We start from the raw sequence: 24,329 nt of genomic DNA, 5'->3' as shown, positions 1-24,329 counted from the left end.
GTGGCCAGTCCTCTTCTGGCTGTGCCGGGTGGAGATTATAACAGAACATGGCCAAGATGTTCATAGATGACCAGCAGGGTCAAATAATAATAGTGTCTTAATAGGGTGTTAGGCCACCATGAGCCAGCTTAAATGCACCTTGGCATAGATTTATACAAATGTCTGGAACTCTACTGGAGGGATGCAACACTATTTTTCCATAAGAAAGTGAATAATTTGGTGTTTTGTTGATTGTGGTGGAAAACACTGTCTCGGGCACCACTCCAGAATCTCCCGGAAGTGTTCAGTTGGGTTGAGATCTGGTGACTGAGACAGCTATGTTATATGGTTTCCACTGTGTCCATGCTCATCAAACCATTCAATGACCACCCGTGCCCTGTGGATGGGGGATTTGTGATCCTTTGGTGTCATAGTAGCTAGCCTGCCCGGCATTTTTATACATGACCCTAAGCATGATGGGATGTTAATTGCTTAATTAACTCCGGAACCATACCTGTGTGGAAGCACCTGCTTTCAATATACTTTGTATTCCTCATTTATTCAAGTGTTTCCAATATTTTGGCATTTACCTGTAGTTTTCCATAATCAAGATATGAGCAGAACTGGTGGAGGTGGTAGGGCAGGGCTCCCTTAGAAAGATGTCATGTTTTTACAACATACAAATCTTCTCGATATGCCTCTTGTCTTACTGCTCGTCTTTCCCCAGCTAGCAGGGTCACTGACGGACACAGGGTTAGAAAATGGACAGTGTTCTAAACAGTGCCGTTGGTTCGTCAAGGCAAGGCTCGCCCACCAGTCAGGATAGGATTTTTCAAGAGACCATTCTGAACAAAATAAAGAGGGGTTTTCCTGGTTTAACGTGAACTTTCCTTGCTCTTATTCCTTTTACAATAAACTTGGTTAAACTCTGCTATTTAATGGTCTGCCTCAAGCGATTCGATATCCTACTTTGGAATGACGCTTTGGTACAAAAATAGAAAGAGTGCGACTTGGCACAAGGGAACATTAACGCTGACAGAGCAAAACTAAAAGAGTTTGGTGGATTCTCTAACAAGCCTCAAGGCTTGTTCATGAATTGGGACAAGGCAACTCTTTGTTTCTGTTGGTTTCGTGAAGTTTAGACAAAGTAGGTGCAGTATAACAATTTTACCATGTGTCATATTATCTTTTGTCTTTTTATTCTTAAAATGGACTATATTTGTGACCTCTGTCTCAATTTGCAAAATAACTTACTTGATTGGTCCAGTTTCAATGAGAGAAACTGTATTTAGCAGGTTACATTTCATCTCTAGGAGAAATGTTAATGGTACAGTCAATTTCTTGTGAAAGTCCCAAGTCTTGATCGTTAATAGTTCAGAATACCTATTGGTTTGAAACAATGACACTTTAAAATGACAACTTTTATTCCGTCTGAAGAGTGCTGCGTCACACACTTTAAAGAATAGAAATGAGAGGTGCACTGCCTGGTCCTCAGAGCATATACAGTTCATGAGGGGTCTGAAAACTTTCAGAGACTTTCTCCACATTCTGTTACGTTATAGCCTTCTCTTGAAATTGATTAAATGGTTCCCCACCCCCCTCGTCAATCTACACACACTATCCCATAATGACAAAGCAAAAATGTATTTTTAGACATTTTTGCAAATATCACATTTACTTAAGTATATTCTGACCCTTTTGTTGAAGCACCTTTTGGCAGCAATGGCAGCCTGAAGTCTTCTGGGTATGATGCTACAAGCTTGGCACACCTGTATTTGGGGAGTTTCTCACGTTCTTCTCTGCAGATCCTCTCAAGCTCTGTCAGATTGGATGGGGAGCATCGCTGCAGAGCTATTTTCAGTTCTCTTCAAAGATGTTCAATCGGGTTCATGTCCGGGCTCTGGCTGGGACATTCAGAGAATTGTCCCAAAGCCACTTCTGCGTTGTCTTGGCTTGTTGTCCTGTTGGAAGGTAAACCTTCACCCCAGTCTGAGGTCCTGAGTGCTCTGGAGCAGGTTTTCACAAGGAGTTCTCTGGACTTTGCTCCGTTCATCTTTGCCTCGCTTCTTTCTGACTAGTCTCCCAGTCCCTGCTGCTGAAAAACATTTCCACAGCATGATGGTGCCACCCCCATGCTACACCGTACGAATGGTACCAGGTTTCTCCAGACGTGACGCTTGACATTAAGGCCAAAGATTTCAAGAGAATCTTGTTTCTTGTAGTCTGAGAGTCTTTAGGTGTATTTTGGCAAACTCCAAGTGGGCTATCATGTGCCTTTTACTGAGGGAGTGGCTTCCGTTTCACCACTCCGCCATAAAGGCCTTATTGGTGGAGTGCTGCAGAGATGGTTGTCCTTTTGGAAAGTTCTCCCATCTCCACAAAGGAACTCTGGAGCTCTGTCAGTGTCCATCGGTTCATGGCCACCTCCCTGACCAAGGCCCATCTCCCCCAATTGCTCAGTTTAGCCAGGCTTGGTAGTTCCAAACTGCTTCTATTTAAGAATGATGGGAGGCCACTGTGTTTTGGGGGATGTTCAATACTGCATAAATGTTCTGGTACCCTTCCCCAGATCTGTTCCTCGACACAATCCTGTCTCTTAGCTCAATGGACAATTCCTTCAACCTCATGGCTTGGTTTTTGCTCTGACATATTTTCTAAATCATGTCTAATCAATTAAATTTACCACAGGTGGACTCCAAGTTGTAAGAACATCTCAATGTTTATCAATGCAAACAGGATGCACCGGAGTTCAATTTTGAGTCTCATAGCAAAGGGTCTGAACTGTGTGTGTGTAACACTGTTTTTGCTTTGTCATTATGGGGTATTGTGTATAGATTGCTGGAGTTTTTTTATTTAACTTCTTAGGGCTGCAATCCCGTTAACGGGATTGATATGACAACAGCCAGTGAAAGTGCAGAGCGCCAAATTCAAACAGAAGTCTCATATGTCTCATGTGTTTTATACAATTTTAAAGGTAATATTGTTGTTAATATCACTAGTGTCCAATTTTCAAATAGGCTTTACAGCAAATGCACCACAAACGATGATGTTAACCTGTTAAGTCGACCCTCTACTTTTTCGAACATTCTGTTAAAAATCATGCAACATTTCAGCGCCCTGCTACTCAGGCCAGGAATATAGTATATGCATATGATTAGTATGTGTGGATAGAAAACACTCAGACGTTTATAAAACTGGTTAAATCACGGCTGTGACTATAACAGAACGTGCGTTTCATCGAAAAGTGCAGGAATATCTGATCACTGAAAATGGAAAAAAATATCCATCCGCAACTTCAAGGAATTGTTCAAAGTGAATCGAATTAAATGAGGCCGAGGTTGCAGTGCCTACAGCTGCCACACGTTGTCTAGAGTCTTGTCATTTGATTCGCAATTGATTCTTGGTCTAACCGAATCAAGGGAATCGATTCCCTCCGGTCTCCGACCGGATGTTTTGGTCGAGCTCTCTCCAAGACATTTTTTCGAAACAGACACCTATAGAATTGACATCGCCTCCTGATGAATTTTATCGCTTATTAACGTGTACTAATACCTAAAGTTGCATTACAAAAGTATTTCGAAGTGTTTTGTGAAAGTTTATCGTCGACTTTTTGAATTTTAAAAATGACGTTACGTTATGAAACGCTATTTTTTCCCGTTTATCACACAGTCTTCATAGATCGATATCTAGGCTATATATGGACCGATTTAATCGAAAAAAAGACCCAATAGTGATTATGGGACATCTAGGAGTGCCAACAAAGAAGATGGTCGAAGGTAATGAATGTTTTATATTTTATTTGTGCGGTTTGTGTAGCGACGACTATGCTAATTATTTTGTTTACGTCCCCTGGGGTCTTTTGGGGTGTTACATGCTATCAGATAATAGCTTCTCATGCTTTCGCCGAAAAGCATTTTCTGACTTGTTGCCTGGATTCACAACGAGTGTAGCTTTAATTCAATACCCTGCATGTGTATTGTAATGAACGTTTGAGTTTTAACTAATACTATTAGCATTTAGCGTAGTGCATTTGCATTTCCAGAGCTCTAGATGGGACGCCTGCGTGCCAGGTAGGACCAAGAGGTTAAGTCAGAGCCAAGCCACAGAAAACAGCCATTTTTCCAGCCAAAGAGAGGAGTCACAAAAAGCACAAATAGAGATCAAATTAATCACTAACCTTTGATCTTCATCAGATGACACTCATAGGACTTCATGTTACACAATACATGTATGTTTTGTTCGATAAGTTGCATATTTATATCAAAAAATCTCAGTATACATTGGCGCTTTATGTTCACTAGTTCCAAAAACATCCAGTGATATTGCAGAGAGCCACATTTTACAGAAATACTCATTATAAATGTTGATGAAAATAAAATTGTTGGACATGGAAATGTAGATACACTTCTCCTTAATGCAACCGCTGTGTCAGATTTCAAAAAAGCTTTATGGAAAAAGCAAACCATGCAATAATCTGAGTACAGCTTTCAGACAAAAAAGCAGCCAAAAAGATATCCACCATATTGGGTAGTCAACATTCATCATAAATAGCATTATAAATATTCACTTACCTTTGATCTTCATCAGAATGCACTCCCAGGAATTCCAGTTCCACGTTAAATGTTTGATTTGTTTGATAATGTCCATCATTTTTGTCCAAAGAGCTACTTTTGTTAGCACGTTTGGTAAACAAATCCAAAGTCATGAAACGCGTTCCCTAGTTGCAAACGAAATGTCAAAAAGTTCCGTTACTGTCCGTAGAAACATGTCAAACAATGTATGTAATACATTTTTAGGATGTTTTTAACATAACTTCAATAATATTCCAACCGGAGAATTCCTTTGCCTTCAGAAAAGCAAAGGAACACAGCTCCCTCATGTGAAATGTGCGTGACCATCGCGTGACCTCTGACTCATTCGGTCCCACATCACAGTAGAAATCTCAAACAAGTTTCTAAAGACTGTTGACATCTAGTGGAAGCCTTAGGAAGTGCAACAACCAATATCCCACTGTGTATTCAATAGGGGCTGGGTTGAAAATCAACCAACCTCAGATTTCCCACTTCCTGTTTGGATTTCTTCTCAGGTTTTTGCCTGCCATATGAGTTCTGTTATACTCACAGACATCATTCAAACAGGTTTAGAAACTTCAGAATGTTTTCTATCCAATACCAATAATATGCATATATTCGCAACTGGGACTGAGGAGCAGGCAGTTTACTCTGGGCACCTTTCATCCAAGCTACTCAATACTGCCCCTGCAGTCATAAGAACTTAATCCATTTCAGAACAAGGCTGTAATGTAACAACATTTGGAAAAGTCCAAGTGGTCGGCGGCGAACTCCAATCGGTCGGAAAGTATTCAGAAGGCACTGTATACGTCTGTCTGTGCTCTCTTTATCTGCAGCTGAGAACAAACCCATCTGGATGCACGCCGAAGAGAGAGAGGAGATGAGTAAGGTGGGTTTTGTGTATTTGCCTACGTTGATCTCACATGTGTACCTAAGGCCATACTAGGTGGAGCTCTATAACACCTACCTGTATAACGGCATGAATGTTATAGTTACTGTCTGAAGTTCCACTCATCTCTCGCCACTTCCATTCGTCTCTCCTTCTCCCTTTAAAGACTTCTCTTTAATTACTACACTGTTGGAGCTAGTAACATAAGCATTTCGCTGCACCTGCGATATCATTGGAAAATCTGTGTATGCGACCAATGACTTTGATTTGATTCCAGGGCAAGCACAGAGACAACACCCCGTACGGCGAGTATGGAGGCTGGTACAAGGCCTGCAAAGTGAACAGGTGAGCCAAGAGCCATGAATTGGGATGACTTAGCGGAGACAACACATTAAGTCATTATTAGTCTTGCCCCTATTCAAACATACATTGAGATTATGTATTTCAAAGGTTTCAATATAACAGGGCAATGTAGTTTTGTCAATTATGCATAGCGTTATTAAGAGATTAATCTCATGTTCTGAACTTGCAAAACTACGGTGTACCCTACTGAACACACACCTGTCATCATTATGAGTGACCACTGCTGTGTCTGTCGACCCTCTAGCCCGACAGTGAACACCACCTTGAGAAACCTGGGAGCTCTGTACCGCCGACAGGGCAAGCTAGAGGCCGCTGAGACCCTGGAGGAGTGTGCCATGAGGTCCCGCAAGCAGGTCAGGATAATACTTTAGCTATAAATACTCACACAGTGTGTATAATGTACACAAATGACCACGAATGACACTGTAAACTCAGGACACGAAGGGGTTAAAATGGGTTTAATTGTAATTTTTTTTGTCGACAATCTACACAAAATACGCTCTAATTCCAAAGTGAATGAAACATTTAAATATTTCTTAAAGATGAATGAAAAAATAAAACATGAATATACTTTGATTAGATTAGAAGTATTCACCCCCATGAGTCAATGCATGTTAGGAACACCTTTGGAAGCGATTACAGCTGTAAGTCTTATTGGGTCAGTCTCATAAGAGCTTTGCACACCTGTATTGTGCAATATTTGCCAATTATTATTTTCAAAATTCTTTAAGCTCTGTCAAGGTGTTGGGATCATGGCTAGACTGCAATTTTCAAGGCTTGCCATAGATTTTCCAGCAGATTTTTAGTGAAGAGTAAATTGGCCAATCAGGAATATTCACTGTCTTATTGGTAAGAAACAGTGTAGATTTGGTTTTGTTGCTGAAAGGTGAATTCCTCTCCCAGTGTCTGGTGTAAAGCAGACTGAAGCAGGGTTTCCTCTATGATTTTGCCTGTGCTTGCCTCCCAAGTTTATTTTTATCCTGAAAAACTCCCCAGCCTTTGCCGATGTCAAACATACCCATACTATGATTCATCTACCACCATGCTTGAAAATACTGTAAATAGGCAGTTACTCAGTGTTGTTGGATTTGCCCCAAACATAAAGATTTAGAAAAAGTGTATTCCTTTTCTCTGTTTTAATGCAGTATTAATTTAGTGCCTTGTTTCATACCTATGCATGTCTTGGGATATTTTGTGTTCTTTTCACTGTCATTTGGGTCATTATTTTGGAGTCACAACAATGTGTTGATCCATATTCTCTTTTCTCCCATCACAGCCATTGAACTCTGTAGCTGTTTTAAAATCACCAATGGTCTCATGGTGACATCACTGATGTGTCTGGGTGGTTTAATACATCATCCACAGCATAATTATTTACTTGACCATGCTTGAAGATATATTCAATGTCGGATTTATTGTTACCCATCTACCAATCACTGCCCTTCTGAGGCTTTCGAAAAGCTCCCTGGTCTTTGTAGTTGAATGTGCTTGATATTTAAGGGACTTTACAGTTGTTGTATGGGGGACAGAGCAAGGGTTAGTCATTCAACAATCATGTCAATCTCTATTTCACACAGTCAATACATATAACTTGTGATTTGTTAAAGGGAAATGTAAAAAAAAAAAAAAAAATGCCAGTTTCATATTCGTCACCTCCAGCACCACCCCAACATCAACATATGCAAAAAAATAATTTAAGCCACATTTGACTGCTGAACTAATTTAGTCTTGTCTAAACAAAGGAGGTGAATACTTATGAAATTACTACTTTAGTTTAAAAAAAAAATGAAATCACTTTGACATTATGGGGTATTTGGTGTAGATCAATGACAAAAAATTAGATTTAATCTCAATCCCAAAATGTAGACTTTCTATAGTCACTGTATATGCCTAAAGCTACAATGCTTTTGTTATACTTGAATACTTGATACTTGTATGATTTGAATAAATATTTCCTCATATACCAATAAACTATTAGTGCACATCTATTGCGTAAGTGTGTACAGTATGCACTACCTGCTCATAGGCTGGGCAACGAATCTCATGCTATTTTTTTCCTCTCTCTACCATGCTTTGGATGCAGATCAACACAGTAAGTGGTTTAATTATAACAGGAACTGTCAATAGTCTCCATGTATCCCTACTAACATCACTCTCATGTAACTGTCATTGTAGTGTCCATGTCTCTGTAGTGGCTCCATTGTCTCCATGCACCAGCAGAATGCCTGAGGCAGTGGCACGAATATCACATAACACCCCCGTAATTCCACTCTAATTTCACAGCCTATCTGTACCAGAATGCACTAGCAAGCCATTAAATTGTTCAAGGTTAGTGATTTCTTAAAGTATGTGTGTGTGTGTGTGTGTGTGTGTGTGTGTGTGTGTGTGTGTGTCTGGGGCGATTGTCTTTGGAACCTCCCCCAGGGCATAGACCCCATCCAACAGACACGTGTGGTGGAGATCTTAAAGGATGGCGAGGGGGACAGGGAGAGGCGGAGGAGCCGGGACAGTCTGTCCGGCGTCAAGTACGAGAGCGGCTCTGAGACCGTCGAGGAAGTGAGTATGGGCGTAGAGTGGAACGGGGTGAGTACAAATCCACATCAATTTATTCAGTCCCCTAAATTTCGGTGGCCTTAATGATGGACAGAGCAGTTATACACTGCTGAGCTGATGGGCTGGTACAGGTTGCACACCCCCCGGAGCCCTAATCTTAAACACTGTACACTGCATACAGTGGTTGTGTACCAATTCTACACACTTTTCCCGGCGTGTGTACTTGCACACTACCTATCATGGATTTAAAAGCATTTGATTGGTGTGTAACCATTTTGCTGGAGGGAGTTAAATCCACGATAGGGAGTATACCGTCGTCTGAAGCGCACATTTCGGGTGAAGCATGAAACATATTTGGGAGGCTGACAGTGTCATCAGTAGTAAAGTATGTGTGCAAGGCAATCAAGGCTGTTCACTCCTGGTCCTGGAGATGCATCTATAAGGAATTGTATTCCAGATATATATATATATATAATCAGCCAGCTCTCTGTATTATTGCCCTGTCCTCACCAAAGCGTCACCTGTAAATCCTTTTTGGAAAGGTGCAAAGCTGATTGAGTGCTGGCATAACCTGATATGTAACTCCTGTTCATTTTAACTGCTGGCTTTGAATGCGTTACATTTTTTGGGTGGCGCTTGTTGAAGTATTTTATTTCTCCTTTTAATATCCAACGGTTTTGTTAAATGTTGCTGATGTTGCTTAAACAGGGGAGAAACAAATGGCACAGGTTCACTCTGGGGCATCCTGGGAAGGCAGAATCCCCTTTTACAGAATTCATCGGGCTATACCTTTCGGTTACTGGTCCAACACTTCTACCCGCCAAGCTACCTAGCTAATGTGTCAATCTGATAGCTCGCAGCTTGATTAGTATAGGGGTGGCAGGTAGCTTGGCGGGTAGAAGTGTTGGACCAGTAACCGAAAGGTTGTTAGATCGAATCCCCGAACTGTCAAGTTAAAAATCAGTCGTTCTGCCCCTGAGCAAGGCAGTTATCAAATTTATTTTACTGGTCACATACACATTTTATTTTTATTTCACCGGGTAGGCCAGTTGAGAACAAGTTCTCATTTAAAACTGCGACCTGGCCAAGATGAAGCAAAGCAGTGCGACAAAAACAACACAGAGTTACACATAGGATAAACAATCGTACAGTCAATAACCTAAGCAGATGTTATTGCGGGTGTAGCAAAATGCTTGTGTTCCTAGCTCCAACAGTGCAGTATTTATTTTTGTTTAACCCTTATTTAACTAGGCTAGTCAGCTAAGAACAAATTCTTATTTTCAATGACTGCCTAGGAACCGTGGGTTAATACTGCCTTGTTCAGGGGCAGAATGACAGATTTTTACCTTGTCAGCTCAAGGATTTGATCCAACAACCTTTCGGTTACTGACTCAACGCTCTAACCACTAGGCTACCTGCCACCCCTAGTAGTATCTAAACAATACACAAATCTACAAGTAAAATCATGGAATTAAGAAATATATATAAATATTAGGATGAGCAATGTCGGAGTGTCATTGACTAAAATACAGTAGAGTAGAATACAGTATTAACATGAGTAAAGCTGTATGTAAACATTATTCAAGTGAGTAGTGTTCCATTATGAAGTGGCCACTGATTCCATGTCTATGTATACAGGGCAGCAGTCTCTAAGGTGCAGGGTTAAGTAACTTGAGGAATTTGAAGCTTTCCACCTTCTCCTGTCGATCTGGATAGGGGCGTGCTCCCTCTGCTCTTTCCTGAAGTCCACAATCAGCTCCTTCATTTTGTCGACATTGAGGGAGAGGTTATTTTCCTGGCACCACTCTGCCAGGGCCCTCGCTGTTCCCTCGGCACTGACGACTTGGATGTCGATTTAAGGCAGTCCCCCGCACATCTCTGATTCAGAGGGGTTGGGTTAAACGTGGAAGAAACATTTCAGTTGAATGCATTCAGTGACTAGGCAGAACCCCTTTCCTTTCACTCATCCTTGTTTGGGGAAGTTCCATTTCAATGCACTCAATTCAGAAAGTTGAATGGATTTAAATGCCATTGACCCCAACCCTGGAAGGGCCCAAACCTGGTTAGAATCCAAACCAATTGAGCCTGGCAGTGAAATGCCTCTGTTAGATGCTGGCTGCTTGTCCCTGTTTGGACATCTGGACTTCAAATTCTGGCGTGTGCTTTAATCCCCTTCTCACTTACTGCACTTAATGGGCTATTACTGCGCAGGCAAGTCAGGCTACAGATCTGCTGCCGATGGGCCATGACTAAACCGGTGCGGGATAGTGAGAAGGGATTCTGCCGATAGGAGCAAATCGGGAGAGTTTACTGCTAGGTTGCGTCCAAAATAGGCACTGCGACCTCATCGTTAGTGTAGGGGGGGGGGCAAATGGCATTGTCTTCCAAACATTTTTAGAGGCCCTCCTCTTGGCCTCTAAAAGAGAAATGTTTTGTTTTAAAGCTAATTTCCTGCAATTATACACATTTTGCCATGGTTTAAGACATGTTCTTATGCTATCTGAGTGACTCAAACATACAGTGGCAAGAAGAAGTATGTGAACCCTTTGGAATTACCTGGATTTCTGCATAAATTGGTCATACAGTTTGATCTGACCTTCATCTAAGTCACACTAATAGACCAACACAGTGTGCTTAAACTAATAACACATAAAGTATTGTATTTTTTGTCTATATTTAATACATAATTTAAACATTTCAATGTTTGGCAGCGGCTGCCAAATGGGTATAGGGGAAACACTAGGGTGCCATTTGGGATGCCCGTTTCTGGTACTGCCCTGAGATCCCCAGTCTGAGTCTGTGCCTTTTTCTACTAGCACACCCAGCCACTCCTCACTGCAGCCCTCCCACTCCAAACGCGCATGTTCCACAACTGCTAGCCTGCGAGGCGCACCTTTTTTTTAACACAGTCCAGCAATGTTTTTAACATGTTCTGTTGGTTTGAACTGCACTACATTACCCATTAACCACCTGCTGTGCTGCGGCTGATTCATGCGTCATCATAATCCTTTCTGTTATTTTATGCTTATACTCTTATACTCTTGTAATAGAGCATATATTTGTTGAATCGTGTATGATGGCTGAACAAATATGATGCTTGCTATCACAGTCTGAACTCAGTTATTCAGATATGCAGAGGGTTTAAAAATATATATTTTCCATTTGCCAAAATTCAGTCTCCTACAGGAATTGTGCAGACCTAGTACCATATCACCAGACCTTTCACATGGGTGTAATTAATGATCTTGTAAGAAGATTACAACGCTCACTCATCCACTTTAGTTCTGCCAATGAGATTTTTGATAGATCGCACTATTAAATTGTCCAATGAGGCTCACAGCAGCCCATACATTTATTGAGGTTTGTGCCGGTCTCCTCAAGGTCAATCTTGTTTGGCGAATGCTCGCGTTTACGATCATTGTGATGGCCATAGCTGTTGAAATAATATCATGGCAATCAAGGGGGAAACTCTTCCGATTCAAGAACATGTTTCTCATGTTTTACACATTTTGAGTATGGGATGCTCATCACTTCCCATGTATAATTCTGGTGTGGTACTTACTACCAGTTCATCACCTACATTGATTTATAAACTGATGTCTTTTTCATTCAAAATCTTTTTTGGGCTCCTCTTGGGTCCATATTTCAGATGTCTTTCACTTTGAAGCGTTCAAAGTGCAATGCAGTTGGTTTGTTGAAACGTGAACTTGTCTTCTGGATTCTGACTCCTTTGTGCAGTTTAAAGGCCAGTGTGCGACTCACTGAGTATACAAAACACTAGGGACACCTCGTTCCATGATGTAGTTTTCACCTGGTACAGTGCCTTGCGAAAGTATTCGACCCCCTTGAACTTTGCGACCTTTTGCCACATTTCAGGCTTCAAACATAAAGATATAAAACTGTATTTTTTTTGTGAAGAATCAACAAGTGGGACACCATCATGAAGTGAAACGACATTTATTGGATATTTCAAACTTTTTTAACGAATCAAAAACTGAAAAATTGGGCGTGCAAAATTATTCAGCCCCCTTAAGTTAATACTTTGTAGCGCCACCTTTTGCTGCGATTACAGCTTTACGTCGCTTGGGGTATGTCTCTATCAGTTTTGCACATCGAGAGACTGAAATATTTTCCCATTCCCCCTTGCAAAACAGCTCGAGCTCAGTGAGGTTGGATGGAGAGCATTTGTGAACAGCAGTTTTCAGTTCTTTCCACAGATTCTCGATTGGATTCAGGTCTGGACTTTGACTTGGCCATTCTAACACCTGGATATGTTTATTTTTGAACCATTGCTTTGTAGATTTTGCTTTATGTTTTGGATCATTGTCTTGTTGGAAGACAAATCTCCGTCCCAGTCTCAGGTCTTTTGCAGACTCCATCAGGGTTTCTTCCAGAATGGTCCTGTATTTGGCTCCATCCATCTTCCTATCAATTTTAACCATCTTCCCTGTCCCTGCTGAAGAAAAGCAGGCCCAAACCATGATGCTGCCACCACCACCATGTTTGACAGTGGGGATGTGTGTTCAGGGTGATGAGCTGTGTTGCTTTTCCGCCAAACATAACGTTTTGCATTGTTGCCAAAAAGTTCAATTTTGGTTTCATCTGACCAGAGCACCTTCTTCCACATGTTTGGTGTGTCTCCCAGGTCGCTTGTGGCAAACTTTAAACAACACTTTTTATGGATATCTTTAAGAAATGGCTTTCTTCTTGCCACTCTTCCATAAAGGCCAGATTTGTGCAATATATGACTGATTGTTGTCCTATGGACAGTCTCCCACCTCAGCTGTAGATCTCTGCAGTTCATCCAGAGTGATCATGGGCCTCTTGGCTGCATCTCTGATCAGTCTTCTCCTTGTATGAGTTGAAAGTTTAGAGGGATGGCCAGGTCTTGGTAGATTTGCAGTGGTCTGATACTCCTTCCATTTCAATATTATCGCTTGCACAGTGCTCCTTGGGATGTTTAAAGCTTGGGAAATCTTTTTGTATCCAAATCCGGCTTTAAACTTCTTCACAACAGTATCTCGGACCTGCCTGGTGTGTTCCTTGTTCTTCATGATGCTCTCCGCTTTTAACGGACCTCTGAGACTATCACAGTGCAGGTGCATTTATACGGAGACTTGATTACACACAGGTGGATTGTATTTATCATCATTAGTCATTTAGGTCAACATTGGATCATTCAGAGATCCTCACTGAACTTCTGGAGAGAGTTTGCTGCACTGAAAGTAAAGGGGCTGAATAATTTTGCACGCCCAATTTTTCAGTTTTTGATTTGTTAAAAAAGTTTGAAATATCCAATAAATGTCATTCCACTTCATGATTGTGTCCCACTTGTTGTTGATTCTTCACAAAAAAATACAGTTTTATATCTTTATGTTTGAAGCCTGAAATGTGGCAAAAGGTCGCAAAGTTCAAGGGGGCCGAATACTTTCGCAAGGCACTGTATGTCTATGATGCCTTATTGATGTCACTTGTTAAATCCACTTCAATCAGTGTAGATAAAGGGAAGGACTTTTAAGCCTTGAGACAATTGAGACAGATTGTGTATGTGTGCCATTCAGAGGGTGAATGGGCAAGACAAAAGTGCCTTTTGAATGGGGTACGGATGTAGGTGCCAGGCGCACTACTGGTTTGTGTCAAGAACTGCAACACTGCTGGGTTTTTCACGCTCAACAGTTTCACGTGTATCAAGACTGGTCCACCACCCAAAGGACATCCAGCCAACTTGACACAACTGTGGGAAGCATTGGAGTCAACATGGGCCAGCATCCCTGTGGAACGCTTTCGACACCTTGTGGAGTCCATGGCCAGACTAATTGAGGCTGTTCTAAGGGCAAAAGAGGGGGGGTGCAACTCAATATTAGGAATGTGTTCCTAATGATTGGTATACTCAGTGTATATTGAATAGCCTATTTATTGCATTATCAGTTATGAAAAAATACAAGTATGCTGAAAACAGCATTGTTTGCACAAGGTCCCTTCCCTCTTACATCCTTACTCCTTTCTCACTGTGTTGAACAAGTGTTTGAGAGGGTAGTGGGGGTTTTCTGTGCAGCATGGAAGCAGGTGTTGTCTTGTGGTCGTATCCTGTAGTTATGTCGAACTTGTCTCAGTATATGTTTGCCTGTTAAAAATGCATGATTTGAATGTGCGTATGTACTGTGCTTGTGATGTAGGTGCCTTTTTTTGCATCATCTATGCATGGCATCCTCTTCAAGTTCCCTTTTCTTTCTGTTTGTGCAACTATTAACCTACCCTTTTGATGATTACCCTTGCCATGGCAACCAATCAGCCTGTCCATCAAATGTTCCTCCTTCGTTCAGTGGATTGTACTCTTCCTCTTGATTCCGGCATTCTACTAAGGTTGGACCAAAGCTGGGGGGGCTGGGGCGGGGTCTTTATGTCAGAAAACAGACTACAATATCAGAGCTATTATATCTCGTGTATTATAATGTAGCCTAGTACGGGGTGTGGGTTACAATTTTGGCTGTTATCACTTAATATAGACTACCTTATGTTATTGAACATATCTATAACCAAAATGTTTATTTATTAATTTAAGGTATGTTCATAACAATTATCTGTCCTGCATTCACATGATCAGGTCTATACATAATTCCTCTTGTGCCACTGCTAGTTTCTTCACAGCAGTATATCATATGTATAGAGAGATGGATAGATTTTCAGGTGTATTAGCCATCGTCAGCCTCTCAATTTGTTAGTTCGATGACTGTGCTGCTGAAGTGCTGATGCTTGCACATGCCCTTCAGTCTGCAGTGCACAGTCACTGGCTGGGCTCGGTGTGCCAAGTCCACCCTTGCTTGTCTGCCCACAGAGACGGTACAGCAAACGGCTGAGTCACAGTGACTGACTGCACACAGACACAATAGTAGCATCACTGACCAGCACTGTAGGTGGAGGGAGGCTGTAGCACCATCCATAAACTGGCCGCTGTTTATTCATTCCTCAAACAAGACACAGCTGTGATGCTGCAGGCTATTTAGGTCAGTGGATGAATTTGATGTGTTAGGAAAGGCTACTTGAATTGATTTGATTGCCAGTCATTAATTTGCTTTTTTATGGTGAAGCTATAAAAGTAAATTGATAAACGCATAGGCCTACACATTATTTCTGAGCTTCGAATAGGAAGGCAGAGCCACATCATAAGCATGCTTCCTTTCTTATTTAAACATGTATACCATGCAAATTAAGATGGATTCTATTTTAAATCTAGAGTAGATCATACTGCAGTGCAGATTTGGCCAAGATCACGTCTTTTCTCATTAGGATAATTAAGATGCCCCCACTCCAGAGCTTTTTAATCATATGTTTGTTTGTGTTTTTCCTCTTTCCTTCAGGCCTAAGCCACATCAAGATTATTCCTCCATCCTTCCTCTCCTCTTCCCCAACAAATAGTAAAGGATGTTTTTGTCGATCCCCTTTGGCCTTCTCTTCTCTCCTACCACCAAATGAAAAGCTCCTCCTCTGCCGTTCCTGGTGTCCTCGGCGAGACTGCTCCCTGTTGTCACGTCTGTCCCTGTACTGACAACCGTTGGGATGTTTGGTTTCCTCTTCCCTCTGATCCCTCTTTCTTTTCACCCTTTTCTTTCACTAACCTTGTCTTGCTCCTTCGTCAGAATTTTCTCTCCCTATTCCCATAACATGAAGTCATGCCTATCACATTCTCCTCTAAAACTGACCAACTCTCCCTCTCCACCTCAGTCTTCTTCTAACATGCATCTGTAATATTCAACTGTATTTAGTAATGGCATGATAGAAGGGGTAAGTGTTTGGAAATACGGTGGCCCGTTGGGAACACAGAGCAAAGCAGAAATGCCAGAGTGGTTTTGGACAATGACCTGCAACTGCTTCCACAGCCCTTAACATCTGCCCAAAACACCAGTCTGTTACCATGATAACGCCTGTCCTTTTGCCTTCACAACGTAGCTGTGGTTTGACTGTCTGCATCTCACATCTCCCTTCAGGACTTCACTGTTGCTTTGCATTGGCCTCAGTCTGTATTTGTGTTGGAGTGGCTTTGCCTTCTAGAGCGTACACGCACACTCCCAGGACTGTTAAGCAGCTGGCAGGTGAAAATAGTCTGTGATAAAATACAAAATGGCTTGGGGTCTGCAGTTGATTAACTTGGTGCCTGTATCTTAATAATAATTTGCTTCCTTAAAGTTAATTTCATAATTTTGAAGTGTAACCATATGCCTGAGCAGTTTTAAAAAGGTACTGTATTGTAATAAATGCGTATGACTTTGGTATATTAGGTTGGCTAACTCTGACAAACGTGGTTGATGTTGGGGTTTCAAACGTATCCTCTTTTTATATATATTTTTCCTATTCATTTTTAATTTAGTGTGTTCTTCTTATTTACAACTTTTTATTATGCTTGCTTTGTATTGACTGCCGAAGGCGGCGTGGTATGTCAACCTATTATACTACCAATATGTGGTCTTATAGTAGCCGCTGCCTGTTTTGTCTTGATCGACTAAAACACACTGCAGCCTTTTTCAGCCTGTGTCATACAGCAGCTTTATAAGCAAACTGTCACCTTCACAATTTCCCGAGAGCTCGAGTTCTTCTTGGCTAGACTGCTCTCCCTTCTTTGATGCATAGCATTTTACACACTGTAGGCCTATTGTTTTACCGTGCATCGGTTACATTTTAAAAAGGGAATAGTGACACATTATCTGGTTAAAGGCTACTGTAACAGAACCAACATGTAACGTTGCCAAAACATCCATGTCGAAGCAACAGCACATCTGTTGCCTTCAAATGAGATTTGCTAACCTCTTGAGACCCAAGGGCAAGTTAGTGACCACGTGGGCTCTTCATTGCCTGCTTCATATTGCTTTTGAATGTGTTGTTGAGATTATAAGACATATTAGTGTTGCCATTTGAGGAAACGTATGAATCATTGCATGTGTGTATTTGTGCGTTTTAATATGTTGCCTTCCCTACTACCCCTTACGTCACACATTTCATTACAGGTGAACATTGTCCATTTTGACTAGACCTCTTTTTGAACTGCAAAACCCATAGTCAGTGCTGGTATAAGATCATTATCGTAAGTGTTTAACTGAATGTACTATAATTTCCATATTATGCGTAAATGTAGTAATGATATTTATGGATTTGATAAGGCACTCGTCACACAGGCTTTTGAAATGTCCTTTGCCATTCCTAGCCATAAAGCATACTTTGCAAGCAACACTGAAAAAGAGGGAGAGAAACGACAATGTTCATCATGTAATTCGGACAATATTGTTGTTATAGTGGAATGCTGATTTAATTATTAAAGTTGTCTGTAATTGATGTTATTTAGTGTGAACTTCTGTTTCCTAGGGCAGAAGTAAACTCCATGGCAAGCTCTATAAGCACCATCTTAGAATGTGTAGGACTGCATAATATTTACCATTTCTTCTTGCATTGTGGTGATTGTTGCATCAATGCTTGTTGGTATTCCCAAATAAAGTTTTTAATTTGTGAGGTGTCATTTCTCTCTGCACATCTTCCTGATTATGAACATTTACGCAGCAGGTTAGTAGAATTAACTTAGCGGGTTACGTGACTGGGGTTAAGGGATAGCGAAAATGCTATGAAAATCACTATCGAAATGCCGTGAATTGTCCAGTTAAAAAGATGCTACAAAGTCCTGTGAATGTCTGGTTTGGATCCAGAGGGACCTATTATGTAGGACAGACACGTCTGGATGAAAGTGATGCATGGATTGACAGGTGGAGCCCACTGTAGACCACTTCTATAGTGAAATAACAAACATTCATACCTCTTCCACTTGTGTACCTTTCACCTCAATTCCATAAAGATGGCCACGAAAAAAAGTTTTAAAAAAGGATCCCCTGCCTACAGGAAATACTAATTGGCATATGCCTATGCCACAAGCATATTCATGTCAACTTCAATCTGAATTTGAAATTAACATAACCTGGTAACGCCACGTCTATTTAATCAATGTGGAGTTTGGATTGGGCTGCAGTCTCTTTTTTTTTTATTGTGAAAGTGCCTGCCAGCTTAATGAGCTGTGGTTTTCTGCAGGTCATCTGATTTGCGCTGATTGTGTAATTTTAATATGTGTATACGGGGTCCCTGATGTGTGGTTGTCTTCGTGTTTACTGATTGGTTTGATTGTATATGTGTACAGTATGTGTAGGGTCATTGATGTGTGGGTGTATCTACAGGATGGTAGTGGGGCGCTACAGCGCAGTGGTTCCCTAGGGAAGCTAAGGGACGTCCTGCGTAGAAGCAGCGAGCTACTAGTGAAAAAACTACAGGGCAATGGACCTCCAGAACCAACCAGAACCAGCACCAAGTAAGAACAACACCATCACTGTCCAGATGAATATAATTAAGAATGGAGTTGTGTTCTTTAGGGCACACAACAGAAAGCATTTTGCAATGGACATAGTCCAACATCTGTTTGGTGCCTAATGAAAATAACTCTATGAAAGTCACGGGGAAAAAACGCGTCAAGATGCCTGGCAAAGCTGAAACACACTTTTCACATTAACATGACAAAATCTGCTAAAGCTGGGTTAGATGGATCATAATTTGATGTCTAAAAGACTAGCAGTCACCTGCTCAAATCACAAACAACCTCTTGCGTCCTTCAGAATTGGGTTCAAATACAATTTCAATTACTTTCACATACATATTTCTACTCCTTTTAAAATGCAAGTAGTTGAATATTTGAATGTATTTGGAAATACACAAATGTTCCATGCAATTGAACCCAGGTCTTTTTCATCCTAGGGGTATTTTAAAAAATATATTTGGAAACAAGTATTTGAAAGTAGTTTCTAGTACTAGGCTATTTATGGGAACTTTGACTTCTAATACATTTTTTGAAACTAATACTTTCAAATACTTCAAATAGAAGTAGTTGATTCAGCCACATTATTTGAAAAAAATAAAATACACATGATTTAAAATACAAATACTTAAACATGTATGTATTTGAACCCAGGTCTGGTGTTCTTAAAAGCCCAGTGTAGTCAAATACATGATTTGTCTGTGTTGGAATAATACTGTGACAATGATAATGCCCTTTTAGTGTAAGTGCTGTTTGAAAAGACCACCTGGATTTTCTGCCTGTTTTGGTTGCAAGGAGTTTTGGTTTGCCAGGCGACGTCACCAATAGTAGACCATAATAATAGACCAATAACAGAGTTTCAATCCTCTGCCAATAACCGCTAGTTTTCAGGTTAAATATCCCTCCCGCTAGGCTTGTCCATCACTCAGACCACTCCCAGACAGTCCTAGCAAAAGTCTGGCTTGAGAAAATCTGTTGTTCTGCCCCTGAACAAGGCAGTTAACCCAAATCAAATTTATTTATATAGCCCTTCGTACATCAGCTGATATCTCAAAGTGCTGTACAGAAACCCAGCCTAAAACCCCAAACAGCAAGCAATGCAGGTGTAGAAGCACGATGGCTAGGAAAAACTCCCTAGAAAGGCCAAAACCTAGAGAGGAACCAGGCTATGTGGGGTGGCCAGTCCTCTTCTGGCTGTACCAGGTGGAGATTATAACAGAACATGGCCAAGATGTTCAAATGTTCAGGTCCTCCGAGAGAGAGAATTAGAGAGAGCATACTTAAATTCACACAGGACACCGGATAAGACAGGAGAAGTACTCCAGATATAACAAACTGACCCTAGCCCCCCGACACAAACTACTGCAGCATAAATACTGGAGGCTGAGACAGGAGGGGTCAGGAGACACTGTGGCCCCATCCGATGACCCACTGTTCCCCAGTAGGTCGTCATTGTAAATAAGTATTTGTTCTTAACTGACTTGCCTAGTTAAATAAAGTTTACTTTAAATGTAACTTTTTGGGGGGTGTTCCAACAGCATGAAGAGAGCTGCCTCCCTGAACTACTTGAACAAGGCCAGTGACCTAGATGGTTTCCAGGTAAGAGACCCTGTCTAGTAGCTCCGTGGGATGTAGAAATGAGGGAGCCATATGACTGCTACAGTAATATGCATATATTAAGGTATGAAAGCAGTGAGGCTGAGATGTTAGTAATAAAAGTGATTCTTTGTATACTTCGCCGTCCTGCAAATGGTACCGGAGCATCTGCTCTCGGACCAACAGGCTCCGAGACAGCTTCTACACTCAAGCCATAAGACCGCAAAATAGCCAGACTGCAAAATAGTCAACCAATGGTACCCGAACTATCTGTATACACACACACGGTCACTCCCACACACGTCCCTCACACTTTCAAACAACGCATACAGACACAACACAAACATACATTTGCACACACACACTTTTACACATAATTTGCTGCTGCTACTCTTGTTCTTTATTTTACTCTTATCTATCCAGATGCCTAGTCACTTTACCCTGCCTTCATGTACATACACTATCTACCTCTAAGTACCTCGTACCTCTGTACATTGATCTGGTACTTCCTGTATATAGCTCCATTCATGTGTATTTTATTTTATACCTCTTATGTTAGTTACTATTTCATTTTTTCAACTCTGCATTGTTGGGAAAGGTTCGTAAACAAGCATTTCATTGTAAAGTCTACACCTGTTGTATTCGGCGCATGTGATAAATACAATTTTATTTTATTTGTGTGGTAGCTTCTTTCCTTTAATTATGATGCATATATTGATGCCCCCCTTTCTCTAACTCCTCTCTCTTTCTTTCTCAGGGTCCAGGCATCAGCAGGCTAAAGGAGAGTCGTGGCCTGAGCTCCAGCACTGTAGATCTGTACAGCGGAAACTGAGAAATGAGCAACATACTAGCACACGTTACTCCTGTCTCAGCCCACCATAATAACCACTGCCCCAAAGAAACATATACCTACTACACCATGTCAGCTCCCAGAGCCAGAAGCCCAAAGATTCAGCGACACCTCGATCTCTGCTACCACAACCACTTCCCTAAAGACACATCCATGTTGCTCTAAAGTCTTCTGAGCCTTGAACCCAAGGCAACCATGTGGTTGCCTGTTTCTTTCAGATACTCTGGTCCCAAAGACATGCCCGCTTCTCCCTCTCAGTAATCAGGACCTCCTCCCAAAGACCCCCCTGCCACACCCTCCACCGGTGAGGGAATGTTTTCTGGGCTAGAGGTATACAGGGCATGTTGGCTATGGGACACATTAAAAACAGGGCATTTCCTGAAACAGGCGTGTGTCCCTATAGGCTATTGGGATCAGACTGGGAAACTACCCAGCAAGAAACACACCTCTTATGAAATGTTTCCTGTATACCCGTAGTAAATAACTATAGGTGTGTGTGTGTGTGTGTGTACACGGTTTAGTTACAACTGGAATCTCTGTTGCCATTGCTGTGCTTTTCTGTAATTGCGATATGTTATACATCCCTGTAAAATACTTTTGTTTAATTGTGCTGAATCCTACAGTTTTGATTTAATATTCCTGTGCCGCTATTCCTTGTTTTAACATTGCAAATTGTTTTGCATTTTTACCTTGTAAAACAAAAACGGACCCCCAGATAGAGCTCACTACATGTTGGTAGGAAATTGGTTTGCTGTCATTCTGGCAGGATTTACATAACCTTATGATTTATTAACCCTTTAGTTGCCTATTGAGATTGCTAGGGAGACACGGTGTTGGTCGAAAGCTTTGGATAATAGGGCGAATAAAATGAAATACTGTGTGACTAGTATAGGAGGGTGTCCTAAATGGCATCCTATTCCCTACATAGTGCTCTACTTTTGACCAGGGCCCTCCTATGGGCCTTGGTCAAAAGTAGCATACTAAATAGAGAATAGGGTGCCATTTGGGAAGTAACCATAGATAACAGGGTTGATGTTAAGCACATTGCTGCCACCCACTGGTGCCATGGGTGTTCTGAAGTAGGATGCTTGAAAAGTCATTGAATTCACCAGATGGCTCCACCCAGAATGAGGCCATTGAATTTTACTGTCTGATGTTATGATCACCACCAGCAGGCACTCTCTTAAGATTATGGTTTAAATTGGAGTTACTTAGGATGATACATTTCTAAATGTGTATATATGATTCTTCTTTTGGGGTGATAATTTTGCACAACTCTTGGATGGGTCTCTATTTTTTTATTTCGATTTTACTAATTTAAGACGCTCTTATCCAGAGCGACATACAGTTGTGAGTGCGTCATTTTCATAAATTCCCATGGGAATTTAACCCACAACCCTGGTGTTGGAAGTGCCACACTACCAACTGAGCCACATGGGATCAACTGTAATGTAAAGAAAATCAACATTGAACATAAATGGCATGTTATGTGATTGTAAAGGAGTTGCTTGGCTTGTTGTGTATTTGGTCACTTTCACTAGGCACAGAATGAAAGAAAGCTCCTCCCCGTTTGACTGTTATCTGAAAATGTACAAAAGGAAACACTTTTTCGTTTGACGTTACGCAAAGTCTTGAAACGTTTAGAAACAGTGTGCCCTAATGAATACAACCTTGTTCAACGCTTTGTTTTTTGTTGTCCTTTTAACACTGGAACATATTGGGTATCTGCGTAGTAGTTTGACAGATATCTGTTCACACTTTTCATAATCGGGGTTTGTGATTCATCTTTTGTACTTAAAAGCCATTCAACATGCTGCAATGCATCTGCTCTAGTAAGGTTCTGTCTGTCTTGTATCTATTTTGGTTCTTACATGTTATACTGGATATGTCATCTGTACATCTGTCTTTTCCACTGTCAGTTCTGCCTTTCTGTCTACCAATAAAAATGTGTTCCCCTGCCCATTGTGCCTAACTCTCTTGCTCTCTGTTATATTACATTTTAGAAAGTGACGTGTATTCGACTGGCAGACGCCTGAGGGGTGTACTATGAAGCTGGGGGGTGTACTATGAAGCTGGATAGAGGACTTAGTGAGCTAACGTTACAACCAGGAATACGACATTCCCGAAGCGGATCCTTTGTTCGCACCACCACCCAGTGCATTTGATCTGATTCCAGAGGCCGACTCAAAACAACGTTGCCGCAGAAGAGGTAGATTGGGCGGCCTCCTGGTCAGGCTTCGAAGGCGTGCACACCCCCACAGCTTCAGTATATTACTCGGCAAAGTCCACTCTCTAGGTAACAAGGTAGACAAAATTAGGGCAAGGGTTGCTTTTTAGAGAGACATCCGGGATTGTAACATTCTGTTTCACAGAAACATGGCTCTCGGGATATGTTGACGGAGTCGGTACAGCCACCGGGATTCTTTATGCGTCATGCCAACAGAAATAAACATCTCTCTGGGAAGAAGGGTGGGGGTGTATGCTTCATAATTAACGACTCGTGGTGTAATCGTAACAACATACAGGAACTCAAGTCCTTTTGTTCACCTGACCTAGAATTCCTTACAATCAAATGAGGACCATATTATCTCCCAAGAGAATTCTCGTTGGGTTGTTTTCACAGCCGGGTATATCCATCCTCAAGCCGATACCACAACGTCCCTCAAGGAATTACACTGGACTCGATGCAAACTGGAAACCATATATCCTGATGCTGCATTTATTGTAGCTGGGGATTTTAACAAAGCAAATTTGAGAACAAGGCTACCTAAATTCTATCAGCATATTGATTGTAGCACTTGTGCAGGCAATACACTGGATCACTGCTACTCTAACTTCTGCGATGCATACAAGGCCCTCCTCTGCCCACCCTTCGGCAAATCCGACCACAACTCCATTTTGCTCCTACCGTCCTATAGCCAGAAACTCAAACAGGATGAATCCGTGACTAGAACAACGCTGGTCTGACCAATTTGAATCCACACTTCAAGATTGTTTTGATCACGCAGACTGGGAAATGTTTCAGACAGCCTCAGAGAATAACATTGATGTATGTGCTGATTTGGTGAGTTTATAAGGAAGTACATTGTAGATGCTGTACCCACTGTGACTATTAAAATCTACCCTAATCAGAAACTGTGGATAGATCGCGGCATTTGCGCAAAACTGAAAAGTGCGAACCACTGCATT

General features: G+C 41.4%; 1 protein-coding gene across 7 annotated transcripts in view; it reads left to right on the top strand.

The window, feature by feature from the left end:
- The window catches only part of LOC118369446 (kinesin light chain 1-like), a 62,679-nt gene extending 39,579 nt beyond the window's left edge, over window positions 1-23,100 (top strand). For 3 of the 7 annotated variants that reach the window (XM_035753832.2, XM_035753831.2, XM_052498287.1), the window contains exons 10-16: window positions 5,387-5,439; window positions 5,717-5,784; window positions 6,047-6,155; window positions 8,227-8,385; window positions 18,564-18,694; window positions 20,233-20,293; window positions 21,048-23,100. In XM_035753832.2, the coding sequence (XP_035609725.1) occupies window positions 5,387-5,439; window positions 5,717-5,784; window positions 6,047-6,155; window positions 8,227-8,385; window positions 18,564-18,694; window positions 20,233-20,293; window positions 21,048-21,122 (656 nt within the window). In that variant the 3' untranslated portion in view covers window positions 21,123-23,100. Of the gene's footprint in view, window positions 1-5,386; window positions 5,440-5,716; window positions 5,785-6,046; window positions 6,156-8,226; window positions 8,386-15,713; window positions 17,861-18,563; window positions 18,695-20,232; window positions 20,294-21,047 lie in introns of those variants that run through there. The other 4 variants (XM_035753834.2, XM_052498290.1, XM_052498289.1 and 1 more) reach the window with 3 other exon arrangements.
- Window positions 23,101-24,329: the final 1,229 nt, after the last annotated feature.

The sequence above is a fragment of the Oncorhynchus keta genome, chromosome 36 (assembly GCF_023373465.1).
Source record: "Oncorhynchus keta strain PuntledgeMale-10-30-2019 chromosome 36, Oket_V2, whole genome shotgun sequence".
In the NCBI taxonomy this organism is placed as follows: Eukaryota; Metazoa; Chordata; class Actinopteri; order Salmoniformes; family Salmonidae; genus Oncorhynchus; species Oncorhynchus keta.
Note: the sequence above shows the minus strand (reverse complement) of the source record. Positions and strands in the feature narration are given on the sequence as shown.